Below are 16,661 nucleotides of genomic sequence, written 5' to 3' on the forward strand. Positions count from 1 at the left end.
GGTATAGATGTAGCATGATAACAAGCAATCAGTCTAACAAACCGTTAAAAAATTAAATTGTCAGACACATTTACTCGAGTTAGTAATGGAAGAACGAGTAGTAGCGTGATCGTGAGCTAAAGCCCTTGGGGTACGGAGGGACTTATTGTCAATTTGTAGCTTAGGTTTTGGACCATACAAACAAGGAGAACCGCAAGCCACGAGGGTCCGTACCTCTGGTATACTCCCGTCGGGTGTTTCTGTTTTCGGCATCTCCAGTCTACAGGCTGAGAGCTACGGAGCTAATGGTATACTGTTCCAAAGAACAAAAACGGAGCAACGACCAGTCAATGACGTTATTACAATTATTATTATTATTATTATTATTATGAGTTGTACATTATCGCACATTACTCTGCGTACCCAAAAGTTGCTCAGAGGTACGCGCGTAGTTTTCACATTAACTAATTTTCTGTCCTGCTCTGTCCTGGAATTGAACTGGGCAGGATAGGACACTGCCCTGGGATGCGATGCTATGTGGGAATACTGAATACTTGGTTCCCTGTATGTCCCCAGTGCAGAGCTCTCTGGCACTGTGCTATCTCTCCCTCAGTTCCAGAGCCAGAGTCAGAGTCAGTGTAGCCAGAAGAGACACGAGGGGAAAGAAGAATTCAACCCAACCGAGTTGAGGGTGCACGATCAATACTCCGCCACGCCTCGCGCCAACGAACTATCGTCGTAGGATATACCCTCTATACATACTCGTGGAACTTGACTTTTCTCTTAAAAATACCGTTTGTATTACAACACTTGCTATTGAGATTCATTCCTTTGGTCAATGACATTGTCATTCAACCAACTATTTGTATTGTTACAATTATTCATTTTGTCGAGAGTTTCGGTGGTAAAAAATATTTATTTCTGCTCTAAAATATTTAAATTTAATATTTTTTTAAATCACAAATCTTAGAAAATTTTAACAATTATAATTTAATAAATAATAAAAATTTTAAATAATTATTGATTGATAAATTTTAATAAGGTTATAAAAAATTGACAAGGATTTAAAGTCAATTTAATAATAGAGACACTGATTAAAGATAATGAAGATCAAGTAAATAAGAAGTTTATGATTTTTTTTATTTTTTAAATAGAAAAATTTTAATTTTAAATTAATAAATCTTAAAAATTTAAAGAAAAATATGTAAAAAAAAATTCTTTAAATATTTTTAATAAAAAATCAAAAGCTGATTAATTTAAAAAAATTATAATAATAATATAAATATTACACGGATCTCCCATAAAATAAATACAACGATGAAAGACAATAACAACCAAGTAAACAATAAATTAAGGGTTTAGAATTATTCGTAGCATTACAGAATATTTGTGGGTTTGTCAAAGATCGAGATATGCAAATAAGAGGTTATTTACGGTGGTATTAGTGCGGAGGGTATCTATCTCCTGTGCAGATTATGCGGGTGCACTCTAATGACATTGTGTGTCGCGTGGGAATGAAACGAATTGGCGAAGAGGAAAATGGATGGAGGATCTGGATAGAGGGACTAGAATGAACATATAGAATTAAAAGAGAGAGTGCCGAGATAATTTTCTTGTCTCTGGATGTGTATCTCTGGTGTTGCTCGAACGCGTGCGAAAATGACCAAGAGTCAATGTGAGTTGGTCGTAAATTGAGGTCGGAAATGTCGAGGGGGTTGGTTTTGATTAGGCGCAAGCGCAACTTTATGTCACGCTGGATGTGTGGAGGGCCGATAATATGAGTACATAGGTAGGCAACTATCTGTACGTACACTGAGGTACTAAATGTGGGTGTACTAAACTTCGGAGGATTTATTAGTAGTTGTAGAGTTGTGTATAATAGGACATAACGGGTGAAGGAAGGGTAAAGAGATAGGATTCTATTCGATTGGAACCGAGGAGGTGTGAGGGAGAAATGTTAACCACAGCCGATTGTCGCCGGCCTCAATAATAAACGTGGAAAATCCAATTGATTTCCACACGATTCTTCTTAAATAATTGCTTTTACTTTCGCATTAGCTGCGCACGACACACACCATTATCGTGCTATCGGATTTCCAGCTGCCCTGTGTAATTCTAGTAAAACGATACTTCTACTCATACTAATTTTATCGATTCCATCAAATTTACACTTTTTACAGCGCAATATTACCTTGCGACCCTGTAAAGTTAAATGACAACCTTTTTTTAAATTAACCCATTACAAGTTCAAGCGTTAAACTAATTATTAAATTAAACCAATTTCATTTCAAACTCATTCATTATGAAATTCAATACCGCACGCACGTGGTGACACGTGCAATAAATCGATATCGACGGAATTAATTCATGCACGGAAAAAAATAAACTGTATAATTTACTCGGATTCCGGTTCATTTTTATAGTTTCAAACAGTAAAACGGACATCGGGGTGGCAAAAATATAAAAATTACAGAACTTAATGTAGAATTTATAATTTAATATCCAAAATATTCACAGAAAAAAAAAATTTACTTGAATCAAGTAAATAATTTTGAAGAATTTCATCTTCTTGATTTGAGTAGAAAAATTCTTAAACTAAGTAAATTTTACTTTTCAAGAATTTTCGGTCTTGATTCAAGCTAATGAAACTCTTGAAAATTATCTTCTTGGCTTAAGAATTTTTCTCTTGATTCAATTTAATTTTTTTTTCTGTGTAGTTTTATTTTTAACGTTGAATTTCAAATTTACCATTTTATTTTGTAAATATTGTCGTTGCTTGTATTAAAAATTTAGTAACTGTATTTTATACTTTTTACAAAATTTTTAAAAAATAAATTGTAGCATTTAAATGATAAATATTACATAGTGATTATTAAAATCACGAATTTACTGTTTGAAATTATAATTTTTAGCAGTTGATCATTACAAATCGACTGTAATTTATTACAGTTTACTTTTTTCCTCGTGGATTTAACTGCGCTAAATTTTACAGACAAATCCTTTTAATTTCAGCGACTATACTACCTCATACTGACACCGGGTATGTAATGGAGCAATTACCGGTGTACCATGACAGTGTTTTACCAACAAACACAAATAAAATAAAAATTTATGTCAAAGCACACTTGCTATCATCGTTATATCTTCATTATATATCTTCATTAAAAATTCACGAGCACTGTCCACGAGCCGAATATCAGCAAAGGCAGGTTAACAAAAGCCGGTTGCTAGCTAGCCAGTAAACAAATATATACTGGGTTTATTTATTTATTTTTTTTCTGTAAATAAATCTGCTGTCAACGAGAAGAAATAAATGAATTAGTAAATGGAGTAATTAGTATTTAATTTCAGAATGGTAAATTAACCTGTCACAGATCGATGCGTCGTCTACGTAGCTCCCTCTTTTTTTTTTGTCAATCTTCTTTTTTATGTTACCGAGCTACGGGTTATTTATAAAATAAATAAACAAGTATTTATTCGATTAGTTAATAATTCTATTAACATAACTTTTTTGCCACTCATATCATCATATCATTACATGTCCGTACATCATTTAATAATTAATTGAGACTGTCAATTATTATTGACGTGATAAGTATGTACCTGCTGAAGTATAAAATGTTTTATTATATAATAAAAATAAAAAAAAACTCACCTCGTTGACGTTTTGAGGATCCTCTTGGTGTTGACTATCAATTAATGGTAATCTTGGATGTTTATTATTTTTTTTTTAAACAAAATACCACTTATTAAAGTACATTTAATGTGTAACATTTAATAGCATGTATATAAATATATTTATATATATATATATATATATATATATATATATATATATATATATAGATGTAGATGAAGTATGTACATTTAGATGTGTATATGTGTATATTATTAATTTTATTAATTGTTCTTCACAATCGAAAACCGCAACACTGACAACAAACCGGCAATAATAGTATTTATTAAAAAATTTAGATATACAAATAAATAATTAAACTCAGTCACTATAAAACATGCTGATAGTAAGTAACTTTAAAGAAATAACCGCACTCGCTCAAATTCACTTGCACCAACACTCAATGACGTCATTACACGGCCGGACAGCAAAACTAGCAACATGGATTCCCGTCGCGGCACGAGCACAACGACGACAGCGCGAACCGGCTTCGTGCGGACTGTAAAATTTCAACGGCGCGCCCTGGCGGGAAATTATTCAACTACAATTGTTTTGATTTTGTATTTTTGTTTACGCGTAACTAGCCTAACAATTATTTATCTCTAGTTTACTATTTTAATTAAAATTAACAATGAGTTTAGTATTATTATTGTTAATTATTTTAGGATCAGTTTCTAATATTTATTGCAGTGTCGATATTGATACTAATGGATACATTGCATACTGTCCTTGCATGGGTAATTGTTATTTTTAATTTACAATGTTTTTTTTTTTTTTTTTTTATTAATTAAGTTTTAAATATAATTTAATTTAGATGAAAATTAATTTAACAGATATTTGATAATTTTAAGAATTTTCTTAACAAATAAATTATGGCAAAAAAAAATGACATGTAGAAATTTTAAAAAATTAAAAATGTAATTTTTCAAAAAAATTTGCTCCAAAAAATTATTTAAAAAAAATTGAATTTTTTATTTTATTAAATTTCTACAAGCCCATTCTTTTAATAATTTTTTTTTGCCATAATTTATTTATTAAAGAAAATTTAAAAAAAATTTTAAGTGATAGCTAAATTTAATGTCATAAGTTTTAATTTTTATAAAAAATTATTTTGACAGGTCGGTTTGGAAACCAAGCTGATCATTTTTTAGGAGCTTTAGGTTTTGCGAAAGCTATTAACCGGACATTAATTTTACCACCATGGGTTGAGTATCGCACCGGAGAAATAGGATCCGTAAGTAAACAATACAATACTAAAGTTAGCCGACGTCTTTAATTTTTTTTTTTTTATTTATTAAATTCGAATTAAAATTAATGTATTTTTTTTTAATAAAAATTTAATTGTTAAATTACACATTTGTATTTTTATTTCAGAAACAAGTGCCCTTTGACACGTACTTTAATGTCACAGAAGTTAAAAAGTGTCATAAAGTAATGTTGATGGAAGAATTCATGACTGAATTGGCGCCGATTATTTGGCCCTTGTCTGAACGGATATGTAAGTTGATAATAAAATTTTTATAATCAATCAAATGAAAATTTTTAATTTTTTTTTGTGATGATTTTTTCAATAGAAAAAAATTTTTTAATTAAATTTTCATTCAATATAATAATTATTTAATCAACAAACATTAATTGACTCCATAATTTATTTTCAATAAAGCGTTTTGTTACTCATCTCGTGGTAACTCGGAATCATGCAACGCGAAGGAAGGAAACCCTTTCGGACCATTCTGGGACAACTTTAACGTAGACTTCGTGGGTTCTGAATTTTACGGACCATTCCACTACGATGTCCACCACACAGACATCGCAAGTCAGTGGCGTAAAAAATACCCCGCTATATCCTGGCCAGTCTTAGCATTCACAGGAGCTCCAGCCAGCTTTCCCGTTCAACTGGAGAATAAAGGCCTCCAGAAGTGCGTCGTCTGGAATGACGAGATGCTCAATAAAGCTAAAAAGTTTGTAAAAGGATCTTTGCCTCCTGGCGCCTTTGTAGGAATTCATTTGCGCAATGGAATCGATTGGGTAATTAAAAAATTTTAATTTAATTTAATTATTTTATTGCAATATTTATTAATTTTTTTGCAAACTCATCCAGGTACGAGCTTGTGAATTCATATCGAGCTCTCCAAATCTCTTCGCAGCTGCCCAGTGCCTTGGTTACCGCAACGAGCGTGGCAAAGCCACTGATTCTATGTGCCTTCCGTCATTAGAAGTGATCCTCAAGCACCTGAAACGAGTGATCAGAAACGGAAAGGACATAAAAAGCGTCTTCGTCGCCTCGGACAGCAATTACATGATCGAAGACTTGACCAACAATCTGTCGAGAATGAATATCAGCGTACACAGACAGCCCGAGCCGGCTTCTCCTCATCTAGATCTCGCAATCCTAGGTCGCTCGAATTATTTCATCGGGAACTGTATTTCTTCTTTCACGGCTTTCGTTGCTCGTGAACGTGAGGTCAAAGGATATCCAACATTTTTCTGGGGCTTTCCTCCTGAGCGACCTGCTACAACTACTCCACGCACAGAGTTGTAATTTCTTCCGTAACATTTTTTATGGCATTAAAATTAACAGTCAATTTTTTTTTCATTTTATTTAACAAAAAAATTATTTTCTAAAAAATTGAATTTTTTATTTATTTAAATTTCTACATGTCAATTTTTTTTTGCCATAATTTATTTGTTAAAAAAATTATCAAATGTCTGCTAAATTAATTTTCATTCTTTTTTTTTTATTTATTTTTTTTTTACTCAATAAAATTATTTTTGTAGTTTTAAAAATCAGAGTAGAAATTTTATCGACGAAAAAATATCAATGTAAGTATATTCGAGCGATTATTATCTCAAAAATAAACTTCGGGTATTTTCGGCTTCCATTTCTCCTGGTTGTAAAATTATTCGGCTCCGAAATCCGAAGTAAAACTCTGAGTACAGAGTGTATTCCGGTCTTTTCTGTAGTTGTTGCCAAGTGAAGAGGTCGATGTTGGAACTGTCCCACCGTTGGTAAAAATGTAAGTATTGTTTAATTATTATTGACAATAGTAATAATAATAATAATATAATATTTAAAAATATTCAAACCGCACTGATAGATAGATTAATTAAGTCAAAGCTAATAATTTAAAATTGAAATAACAAACTAATTTCTTTAAATTTATTTATAGAATTTTTTGGGAGTATGAGAGAGAAAGTAGATAGAAAAGGATACGTGTCGAGACATGATTTAATACTTCGACGCTATTACTATATCTACTACACTGAGACGATGTAAATGTACTGAGAAAATATTAACTTGAATCAAGAAAAAATATTTTTTTGTATGAAACAATTTCTCAATATATTTATTTTAAAAATTTCATCTTTAAAAATTCTAAAAAATTATGACTGCAATTTTTAAAAAATAATTTTGTAGACCTAATTTATTATAAAAAAAAATTAATAAATTATCAAGTGTCTGCGAATTTTATAATACTAAAATTAGCGGATGTTTTTGATTTTTTTTCATTAAATAAATTAGAACAAAAAAATATTTTTTAAAAATAGTACTTAGTTTTTAAAGTTTATTACAAATGAAAAATGTAAAATTTAAATAATAAAATGAAAAAAATGTTTGTATTTTCAGAAAATGACTCCTAACATAATAAATTCATCATCTTCCCACGTAACTTCACTCCACAAAGCTGTGGGTGATAACAACTACAAAGAAGTAGCAAACTTAATCAACCTCGGAGAAGACGTAAATTCAATCTGTCACTACCCTCCAAAAAAATACAAAAGCAACACAAATTGCACTGCATTACACGTTGCGGTCTGCAAAGGAAACAAGAAGATCGTGGAACTTCTTTTAAAAAACAACGCAGATATCAACATCGAAGCTAACATTCCTGATTCTGACGAGGACCAAAAGTATTCAGTAGTAAAAGAGTATTTCAATCGCACGCCACTGCTGCTCGCAATCGCCCAAGAAAATAAAGAAATGGTAGAATTGCTGATCAAGAATAACGCAGATGTAAATTTAAAAACTTCTGCTGGAGAATCTGCACTCGGCTTAGCTCTGAAGATCAACAACAAGGAATTGATTGAAATTTTATTAACCGCGGGTGTAGATATTAATTTGCATTCCCAAAATGTCTCTTCCCTTCACTGGGCGGCAGCGAATAATAATTACGCAGTGGCAGAGTATCTTATCAATCGTGGCAGTGACGTAAATACAGTTTGTCATTACCCACCAAGGGAGTTCTTCAACACTTGCTGTTCGCCATTGCACGTCGCGGTGAAAAATCAGAACAAAGAGATGGTTGAGCTGTTATTGAAGAACAAAGCAAACGTTAATGTTAAAGCTAACTGTGATGAAACGACTTCTTGTTATGTCCCGATGCGAGATTACTTCAACCGCACGCCTTTGCACATTGCTGTGGACAAAGAAGACAAGACTATCGTCAAGATACTGATCAAGCATAAAGCTGACGTTAATCTTACGACTAAAACTGGAGAAACTGCGCTTGGTATCGCTGTAAAGAAGAAAAATTTAAGCTTGATTAAATTATTAATTAACGCAGAGGCTCATGTCAATTTGATAAATCCGGGTCATGTGTCGCCGCTTTATCTGGCTCTTGGGCAAAAAAATTTTCGGGTTTTAGAGTTTCTTCTCGATCACGGTGCTGATTTTAATAACATTGTAGACTGTAGGGAGAATTTAATTGCTCTTGAAGAATATGATGGGTCTGTTAGAGATATTATTAAGCGACACGTCGTCAAACTGGAGGCCCTTGGCTTGTTCTCGGGCCCTTATTTTGGAACAACTGGTACAGAATTTGATATTTTTACCAAAAATTGCTACGAAGAAATTGAAAGATTAAAAAATGTCGGTATTAATGTTAATAAAATTACTTTTTTTGATATACTGACTATGTGCCAACATAAGCTAGCCATGAAATTGACTCATGTTAGTGAGGACAATTTAGCGCTTTTGAAGACAAAGGCTAAATTAAATTTTCCGTTGTATGGACAGTTGGTTAAGCATCATTTAACCAAAGCAGCTCGGAGGAAGAAATTTTTAATCAAAGCCAATATTACTCTTACTAATATTTTCAAGAGCGCTCTTCCAAATACTTTTCTCCGAGAAATGTATTATTATTTTTCTACTCAAGATTTGAAATTGTTAAGTTAATATTTTTAATAAATTATTTGTGAAACTTAAAATTTTTTTTATTTTTATAATTTGAAAAATTGTAAGTGCTAATTTATAAAATTTATTAAACGGTTTTTTTTTATATTATCTAGAAAAAATAGTGTTTTTTAAAGTATCTACTGCCATAAAAAATTGATGAAAATTAAATTAGCTGACATCTAAAAATTTTTAGAATTTTTTTTTTTTTTTTTTTGAAAAATTATTTAAAAAAAAATTTTTTTTTAATTTCACATGTACAAAATTTTAAAAATTACACATGCAATTTCTTAAAAATATTTTTTTTGTTGTAATTTAATTATTAAAAAAAATTAAAAAATTAAAAACGTCGGCTAACTTCAGTATTGAGTAATATTGTGGTAAATTTATTTTGACACCTACCTTATCAACGAGTTTATGCTGTTATTATTATATTCTTTTTTTTTTTCATGAATTGTCACGGGTCCACGGGTGGCAAGCAGTATATAAACGACAGATCGATTGAATGAAAGTGTCAGACTTTGTTATGACTCAGTTTTAATAAAAATAAAAATAAATAATATATATTGTAGTTTTATATTAGTTAGTTAATTATAAATAATGCAGAGTGTAATTAATTCAGTAAAAGGAACAGCCCTGGGTGTTGCTGAGTATCTAACCCCTGTTCTTAAGGTTAGTTTTTTATTTAAGTAAATTAATTTAAGTAAAAATAATTAAAAGTGTAAAAGAATAAAATTATTTTTTAATAATTGACAGGAAAGCAAATTTCGGGAAACAGGTGTATTAACACCGGAAGAATTTGTAGCAGCGGGTGATCATCTAGTTCATCATTGTCCAACATGGCAATGGGCAACTGGAGACGAAGATAGAACTAAATCTTATTTACCTAAAAAGAAACAATTTTTATTGACACGTAATGTTCCATGTACACGCAGATGTAAACAGGTATTATATTTATGATAATAAAATTTAATCAAAATTTAAATAACTGAAATCTAAAAATTTTTAGAATTTTTTTTTTATTGAAAAAATTATTAAAAAAAAATTTCAAGTGTAAAAAATTTGGAAAACTATAAGTGCAATTTAAAAAAAATTTTTTTTTGTTGTAATTTAATAAATGAAAAAAAAAAAAAAAAAAATCAAAAATTTTAAATTTAGAATTATTCAAAATTAAAATAACTGACATCTAAAAATTTTTAGAATTTTTTTTTTATCAAAAAAATTATTATTAAAAAATAAAAAAAAAATTCATGTGTAAAAAATTTGAAAAATTACAAGTGCAATTTTTAAAAAATATTTTTTTAGTTATAATTTAATAAAAAAATTAAATTGATTTTTTAATTAAAACTTTTTCATATTAATTTAATTGTTGTAAAAATAAAACAGATTTCTGTTAATTAACTTCAAGATTTGACTATCATTTATTTTTTAATAGCTTTATTTTGGAGATAAGAGATATTTTGATTAATTATATTTACTTTTCAAGATTGAGTATTGTGACGAGCAAGAACGTATTATAGAAGCTGATGACCCTGAGGGCGGTTGGATAGACACCCACCACTACGACGCCAGTGTCGGAGGAATTGACGAAAAAGTTTCGGAGATGACGTTAGAAGACACGACGCAGCAGCTTCCAGATGCTGATGAAGATGACGAAGATGATGAAGAAGCTGCTGACATGGAGGCTTTTGAAGTCAGCGGGATGCTCGATGAGCAAGATAAAGTATTTAAAAATTTGTATTTTTATTTTTGTCATTTTTAATTAAATCACATTGACTAAAATTTTTTTTTTTTGTAAAAATAGTATGCAGCAGAAACTAAAAAACCGGTTAAGGAGAAAAAAGATAACTTCCCCGAAGGCGAAATAATTCATACGAGAACTTATGATCTCCATATCACTTATGACAAATATTATCAGACGCCACGACTGTGGCTATTTGGTTACGATGAAAATCAAAAACCACTTACGGTCGAAGAAATGTATGAAGATGTCAGTCAGGATCATGCTAAGAAAACTGTCACTATGGAGACTCATCCTCATTTACCTGGACCTCCTATGGCTTCTGTTCATCCTTGCAGGTTAATTAATTTAAATAATTTATAATGATACTGACATTTACAGAGATCTAATCATTTTTAGAATTTTTCTGACAAAAAAAAATTTATTTCAAAAATTTAATCTTTAGAAGCTCTAAAAAATTGTAAATGCTATTTTTTAGACTTAGTTTATTGTTAAAAAAAAAATTAAGTGTCTAATTTCAGTGTCATAAATATATGACATTAAAATTTAGACATATAATAATTTTTAGAATTTTTTTTAATAAATAAATTATAGTAAAAAAAATTTATTTAAAAAATTCTATTTTTAAAAGCATTAAAAAATTATAAATATTTTTTAAAAATAATTTTCTAGATCTAGTTTATTATTATTAAAAAAAATAAAAAATTGTCGTGTGCTCTAATTTCAGTGTTATAATTTATGACACTAAAGTTAGCAGACATCTGATAATTTTTTAAATTTTTATTACAAATTTATTGTGAAAAAATTTTTTTTAAATATCTTTAATAAAAATCCAAAAAATTGACAGATGTCTGCTAATTTCAGTATCATAACTATTTTTTTAATATTGATTAAATTATACTTAAAATATTTATGAATTATTATTTCAGACACGCAGAAGTTATGAAAAAAATAATAGAAACAGTGATGGAAGGTGGAGGCGAGTTAGGAGTCCACATGTATCTCATAATCTTTCTTAAGTTTGTCCAGTCGGTGATTCCGACAATCGAATACGATTACACGCAAAATTTCATGCTATCTAGTTCAAGTTAAAAGTTTTTCTTCGTGTCAAAAATAAAAGTATGAAAGACAGTTTTGCAGAATAAAATGTTTTTACATTTTGTACCGTGATGCATTTTGCAAGAATCACTTCAAGTGTTATCAATTAAATTGAAAACTTATACATAAATTACGCTTATGCTTTACACAAAATTAAACATTGCCATTAAATTTCAATCTAACATTAATTAAATTCCATAAGTTCAAAACAAAATTTAAAAAAATTGGTACTTGGATCACAGCTTTTGCACTAAATAATTTTGCACACATTATTTTAAAAATATTATAAAAGTGTAATAACAAATTATTAATTAAAAACCTAAATGTAACTTATCAATGCAAGTGCGTAGAATAAAATTTTAAATTAATCATCAATTTATTGAAACTAGGCATAGTTACAAAAGAAGGTTTTAATATTTACAACTTTATATAATTTTAATTCTAAAAATCTACTAATTATCGTCAAAAAATTTAAATACTACGCGTTACTAATGCCAAAAGGGCGCATTAAAAAAATTTTTTTTTCTTCAACCAAGCTAAAAATGTTTGTAATGTTCAGATCTGTAAGAAAAGTTAAAGAAAAATTTTCTTTTGCATTTCTACACGTTTCATACAAAAATACGCCGATTAAAAAAAAAAAAAAAAAAAAAAAAAAAAGGAATTATTTATTTTTGTATGAAACGTGCATAAATGCAAAAAAAATTTTTTCTTCAAACAAAATAGAAAAAAAAAAAAATAGAATTTTTATTATGGGTGTATAAAATTTTTTTTTAATATTTCTCCACATTTTGGACAAAACTACGTCGATTCCGAAAAGAATTTTTTTATATGCTCTTTTGACATTAGTAACGCGACTAGCTCATCCAGTAAAAATAATTTAAAACTACATAATAGAGACATATTCATCCCCAGGATTGGCCAAGACCGAAGTGTAAAAATGTGCAGTAGTAGGAACATGAATATAAGTAGTCCCAGTAGCAGCGCCATCAATCTGCTCAGCAGAGTCATCTTCCAGGACTTTAACCAGCGCAGAGTTGTCATCCAGCGCGATATTTTGCTGCGTGACACCTTCAGCGAGAGTCTGGCGCATATGAATAGCCAATTGATTGGGAATTTCTTCAGGAACCTCCGACGGGACACGAATAATCTGGCCATTGTGCTGGCCGAAGCCACTGTGAGTAATCAGCTGTTTAGCTTCATGATAAGTCAGAGTGATAGGATTGCCCTCGGCGTCAGTAATCTGGAGGAACCTCTGATCGGAGAAGTCAATCTCTTCCTGAGAAGAATTAGGCTTGATGAGCTGTTCCTGAACTTGGAGAGAAGACAGAAGTTCTTTGCCCTCAATGGTGCTCAATTGCAGGGTCCTGGACTGGCTGGGGTCGTTTGGATCCTGATAGGACACCTGGTAGATGACGGGCTGGTTCTCCTCAGCGCCTTCTTCAGCGATCACCTGCTGGAGCTCGATGGAGTCTTCGGCTTCCTGAGCCGGGTATATCTGCCAAACTTGCCCCGTTTGAACAGCTGCATGCTCAGTCGCATCGCCGATGACTCCAGACACTTCAACTTTAGCATTCTTGTGCTCTCTGTGGATGCGCTTGTGCTTGGTCAGATTGGAGCAGTCCGCGAAGCGCTTGTCGCAGATGTCGCACTTGTAAGGCTTGACGCCAGTGTGCGTGCGAATGTGCTTCTTCAGCGCCCACTGCTCCGTAAAAGAACGATCGCAATCCGTGCACTGGAACGGCTTTTCCTCGTTGTGCCTCCTTAAATGAGTCTTCCAAGTGTCCTTGTGCAAGTAAGTCTTGAAACAAAACTCACACTTCCAAGGTCGCTCCCCAGTGTGTCGCTTCTGGTGCAATTTAAACTGCGAAGAAGTCGTGAACCTTCTGTGACACTCATCGCACTCGTAAGGCTTGACTCCAGTGTGAATCCTCAAGTGCTCCTGCAAATTTCCATTTTGAGAAAAATGCTTCCCGCAAATTTCACACCTGTAAGGCTTTTCGCCATTATGCCAGCGGTAGTGCAGCGTCAAACTTGTCTTGTGAGCAAACTGCCGGTCGCACTGAGTACACCTGTACTTTTTTTCTCCAGTGTGCGTCGACTGGTGGTTTATCAAGTTTGCCTTGGTCTTAAAACTCGCGTCACAAAGCTTGCAAACGAACGGCCGAGCCTGAGAATGCGTCAGCTGATGTCGCTGGAGCAGCTGCTTGTGCTTGAAATTCTTGCCACATTTATTGCATACGAATTTCCGGCCATTATTGTGCTCAGCTTCTTTGTGGTACACCACAGAGCTAGGGTGGTTCAGTACTTTGCCGCAAATGTCGCAGACACAAGCTTTGTTGGTCTTCTTGGGGTTTGTAAAATGCTGAGAAGAGACATGGACCTTCAGATTTTCCTCAGACGCAAATGTTTCTTCGCAGACTTCACACACAAATGGATTATCTTTGTTGTGGAATTTTTTTATGTGAGCTTCAAGTGTGTCTAAGTTTGTAAAAATTTCTTCGCAGTTATCACACATGTACTCTTTTGCGTCTTTTAATTCGTTATCTTTAAATTCATCGTAAATGTTTCCATCGTTGTCATTAACATTAACATTATCATTATTGTTACCATTTTTATTATCATCATCATTGTCATTATCATTAGGACCATTGCTATTTTCATCAAGATCATCCTTGATATCCTCATCCAAGCTTTGTATTTTCATATTCTTCATATCTTTATTATTATCATTATTATCAGACTCCAGAGCGTCCGCAGAATCATCAATGCTTTCCGTGAAATCCTGCAAGTACTCCTCATTAGTGCAATTATTTTTAATAATTCTCTTACCAGTGTGCTCCTCAGCTTTCTGATGCCCCAGAAAATTATTCAGTATAGTAAACTGCTTGCTGCACTCCAGACACTCGTACTTATCACCCAGGTGACTGCTCTTGTGCATAATGTACCGGTGACGCTGCTGGAACGCGCGGCCGCAAGTGTTGCAAATATGTTTGGCCTTTTTGTGCCTGGTCTTGGGTCTCCCGCGACCCCGTCCGCGGTTCATGATTATCAACTCACCGAGATCTTCTCCGTCGTGAGACTCGGTGTGGCCAATTACTTCGACATTGCCGTCGGGAAGAGGCAAGTGCTTGTCTTTGTCATCCAGCTCGTGGTCTCTCGTGTACTCTTCGTCGTCGATGACTCCCTCTTCTTTGAAAATCCTCTCCAGCTCTTTTCCTCGGACGACTTCTGAGAAACGCTTGGGAATCTTGCGCTTACGGCGACGTCTACCGTCGCCGTCCAGCTCGTCGTCGTACTCGTCTTGTTTGTCTTCGTCTTCCTGGCTGGTTTCTAAAACTTCTTCCTTGATGTCATCCACGTGGATTTTTGGCGGACGGCCTCGCTTTCTTCGTGGCTTTTCTAGGCCTTCCATCTGCAGGCTCATGTCGTGCTCCGCTGCGTACATCGAGCCGTCTGGTAGCACTGTTTTTTTTTAAATAAAATTAATTAGATAATTAATTTTAATCTATATTATTAAGAGAATAAGAAAATTTTGTGTCATTAAAAAATGACCTTGTATCTTGTGAAATATTTACATTTTTTAAGATATAAGCTCATCTCGATATTATACTCATCGAGACCTTTCATTTGAGTACCCACATCAATTTTTCATATATTTTTTATATATATATATATATATATATATATATATATATATATATATATATATATATATATATATATATATATATATAAATATGTAAATATATATATGAAAATGCATGTGGGTACTCAAATGAAAGTTCTTGACGAGTATAACATCAAGATGAGTTTATATCTTCAAAAACGTCAATAGTTAATAAAGTACAGTGAAATTTAATAAAATTCATTATTTAATAAAGCAAAATTCTATTTTAAAAATAAAATACGTACTGCTTATAATTATTCTTTGTCCATAATTTTCATCCTTTTGCTCGAAATTTACCAACTCTATTGCCTCGGGATTCGATTGCTCCAATTGATTGTCATTAATTTTCAACCGATCATTTTTTTTCAAATCATTTTCTTGTTTCAATAAATCCCGCAATTTTTTTTGGCCCTCAATGAGTAGATTAAAAAATTGCATCGTCGACTCCAGCTGAATGTTACATCCTGGGCAAATCGTCGTCGGTAATTTTCCATCATCTTGGACCTGTTTTATTAAAATTGCATGTTAATAAATAAAGTAAAAAAATTATCATAAATCATTAAATATCAAATTTAGTAATTAAAAATATTATTGTATATTAAAAATTGTTAAAGCTTTATTATAATTATTAAAAATAAAAATTGTAAATGTCAGTAGCTTTTTAAAAAATCTGTACGGACATGAAATAATCCTGGATCAAGGCTTCAAATAAGTGTTGTGTTTAATAAATAATAATAATTAATAATTAATTAATAATGAGAGAAATTATAAATAAATCTTGATTCATGTAGTAAATGTGCAACGAAAATCAGTGTAGATACTGTAGACAGTCATCATATTAATTTATTAGTAAAAACGTAGGAAGTCAAATTAGATCCTGAATTTTTTTGCTCTGCATCCAGTTATTGTTGACAGTAGTCAGTATAACAGTCTTGTTATTGAGTACTTGCAATATATAAGAGTAAACATACCTTTAATGGTAAAAATCGGTTAATAAAAATACTTAGAGCTGGGTCTTCCTCGTTTTCAGTAAATAAATTAACTCCATTGGAATTATTTTCAGCACACAATCGACAAATTGTTGACTCGTATAGTGAAATATCGTCCATTATGCATTCAAATTCATCAAAATTGTGCAAATGTAGATTTAAATCTCTCACAAATTAAATCACTTGCGAATAATTTCACTTAGTTGATAATTATGAAATGCCTTTTTATTTAATACTGCACTGCAGTGAACCATTTATTTACAAACCACATGTTAAAATAAATAATAATTAATTTTTTGGTTATACCACACCCACGATTTTTGTTTTTTTAGTTGGTA

The 16,661-nt window shown here is 31.7% G+C and overlaps 5 protein-coding genes across 6 annotated transcripts in view; 3 read left to right on the plus strand and 2 right to left on the minus strand.

The window, feature by feature from the left end:
* Bsk (mitogen-activated protein kinase dJNK) overlaps positions 1-4,111 on the minus strand; it is a 30,548-nt gene extending 26,437 nt beyond the window's left edge. Inside the window, exon 1 of the mRNA XM_074239774.1 lies at positions 3,635-4,111. The gene's annotated coding sequence lies outside the window, so the exon portion shown is untranslated. The remainder of the gene's footprint in view (positions 1-3,634) is intronic.
* Positions 4,112-4,222: 111 nt separating this feature from the next.
* O-fut1 (O-fucosyltransferase 1) lies at positions 4,223-6,361 on the plus strand. Its single transcript, XM_074239808.1, has 5 exons — positions 4,223-4,392; positions 4,774-4,889; positions 5,030-5,153; positions 5,319-5,683; positions 5,757-6,361. The coding sequence occupies exons 1-5, from the start codon at positions 4,287-4,289 to the stop codon at positions 6,195-6,197; spliced, it is 1,152 nt and encodes a 383-aa protein (XP_074095909.1). The 5' UTR covers positions 4,223-4,286; the 3' UTR covers positions 6,198-6,361.
* Positions 6,362-6,492: 131 nt separating this feature from the next.
* LOC141525261 (uncharacterized) lies at positions 6,493-8,989 on the plus strand. Of its 2 annotated transcripts, none has more exons than XM_074239662.1 (2): positions 6,493-6,672; positions 7,284-8,989. In XM_074239662.1, the coding sequence occupies exon 2, from the start codon at positions 7,287-7,289 to the stop codon at positions 8,829-8,831; it is 1,545 nt and encodes a 514-aa protein (XP_074095763.1). In that variant the 5' UTR covers positions 6,493-6,672; positions 7,284-7,286; the 3' UTR covers positions 8,832-8,989. The 2 variants fall into 2 exon arrangements, with proteins under 2 accessions (XP_074095763.1, XP_074095772.1); XM_074239671.1 differs by lacking the exon at positions 6,493-6,672 and adding an exon at positions 6,849-6,978.
* Positions 8,990-9,283: 294 nt separating this feature from the next.
* Atg3 (Autophagy-related protein 3) lies at positions 9,284-11,825 on the plus strand. Its single transcript, XM_074239905.1, has 5 exons — positions 9,284-9,500; positions 9,585-9,773; positions 10,315-10,551; positions 10,633-10,907; positions 11,499-11,825. The coding sequence occupies exons 1-5, from the start codon at positions 9,429-9,431 to the stop codon at positions 11,659-11,661; spliced, it is 936 nt and encodes a 311-aa protein (XP_074096006.1). The 5' UTR covers positions 9,284-9,428; the 3' UTR covers positions 11,662-11,825.
* A 317-nt stretch (positions 11,826-12,142) lies between these two features.
* Positions 12,143-16,601, minus strand: LOC141525072 (uncharacterized). Its single transcript, XM_074239392.1, has 3 exons — positions 16,306-16,601; positions 15,580-15,838; positions 12,143-15,129 (listed from the first exon to the last, which is right to left on the minus strand). The coding sequence occupies exons 1-3, from the start codon at positions 16,441-16,443 to the stop codon at positions 12,551-12,553; spliced, it is 2,976 nt and encodes a 991-aa protein (XP_074095493.1). The 5' UTR covers positions 16,444-16,601; the 3' UTR covers positions 12,143-12,550.
* Positions 16,602-16,661: the final 60 nt, after the last annotated feature.

Source organism: Cotesia typhae, unplaced genomic scaffold, assembly GCF_013202065.1.
Source record: "Cotesia typhae breed Kobodo isofemale line unplaced genomic scaffold, CoteBio_Ctyphae contig_11, whole genome shotgun sequence".
NCBI classification, from domain to species: domain Eukaryota; kingdom Metazoa; phylum Arthropoda; class Insecta; order Hymenoptera; family Braconidae; genus Cotesia; species Cotesia typhae.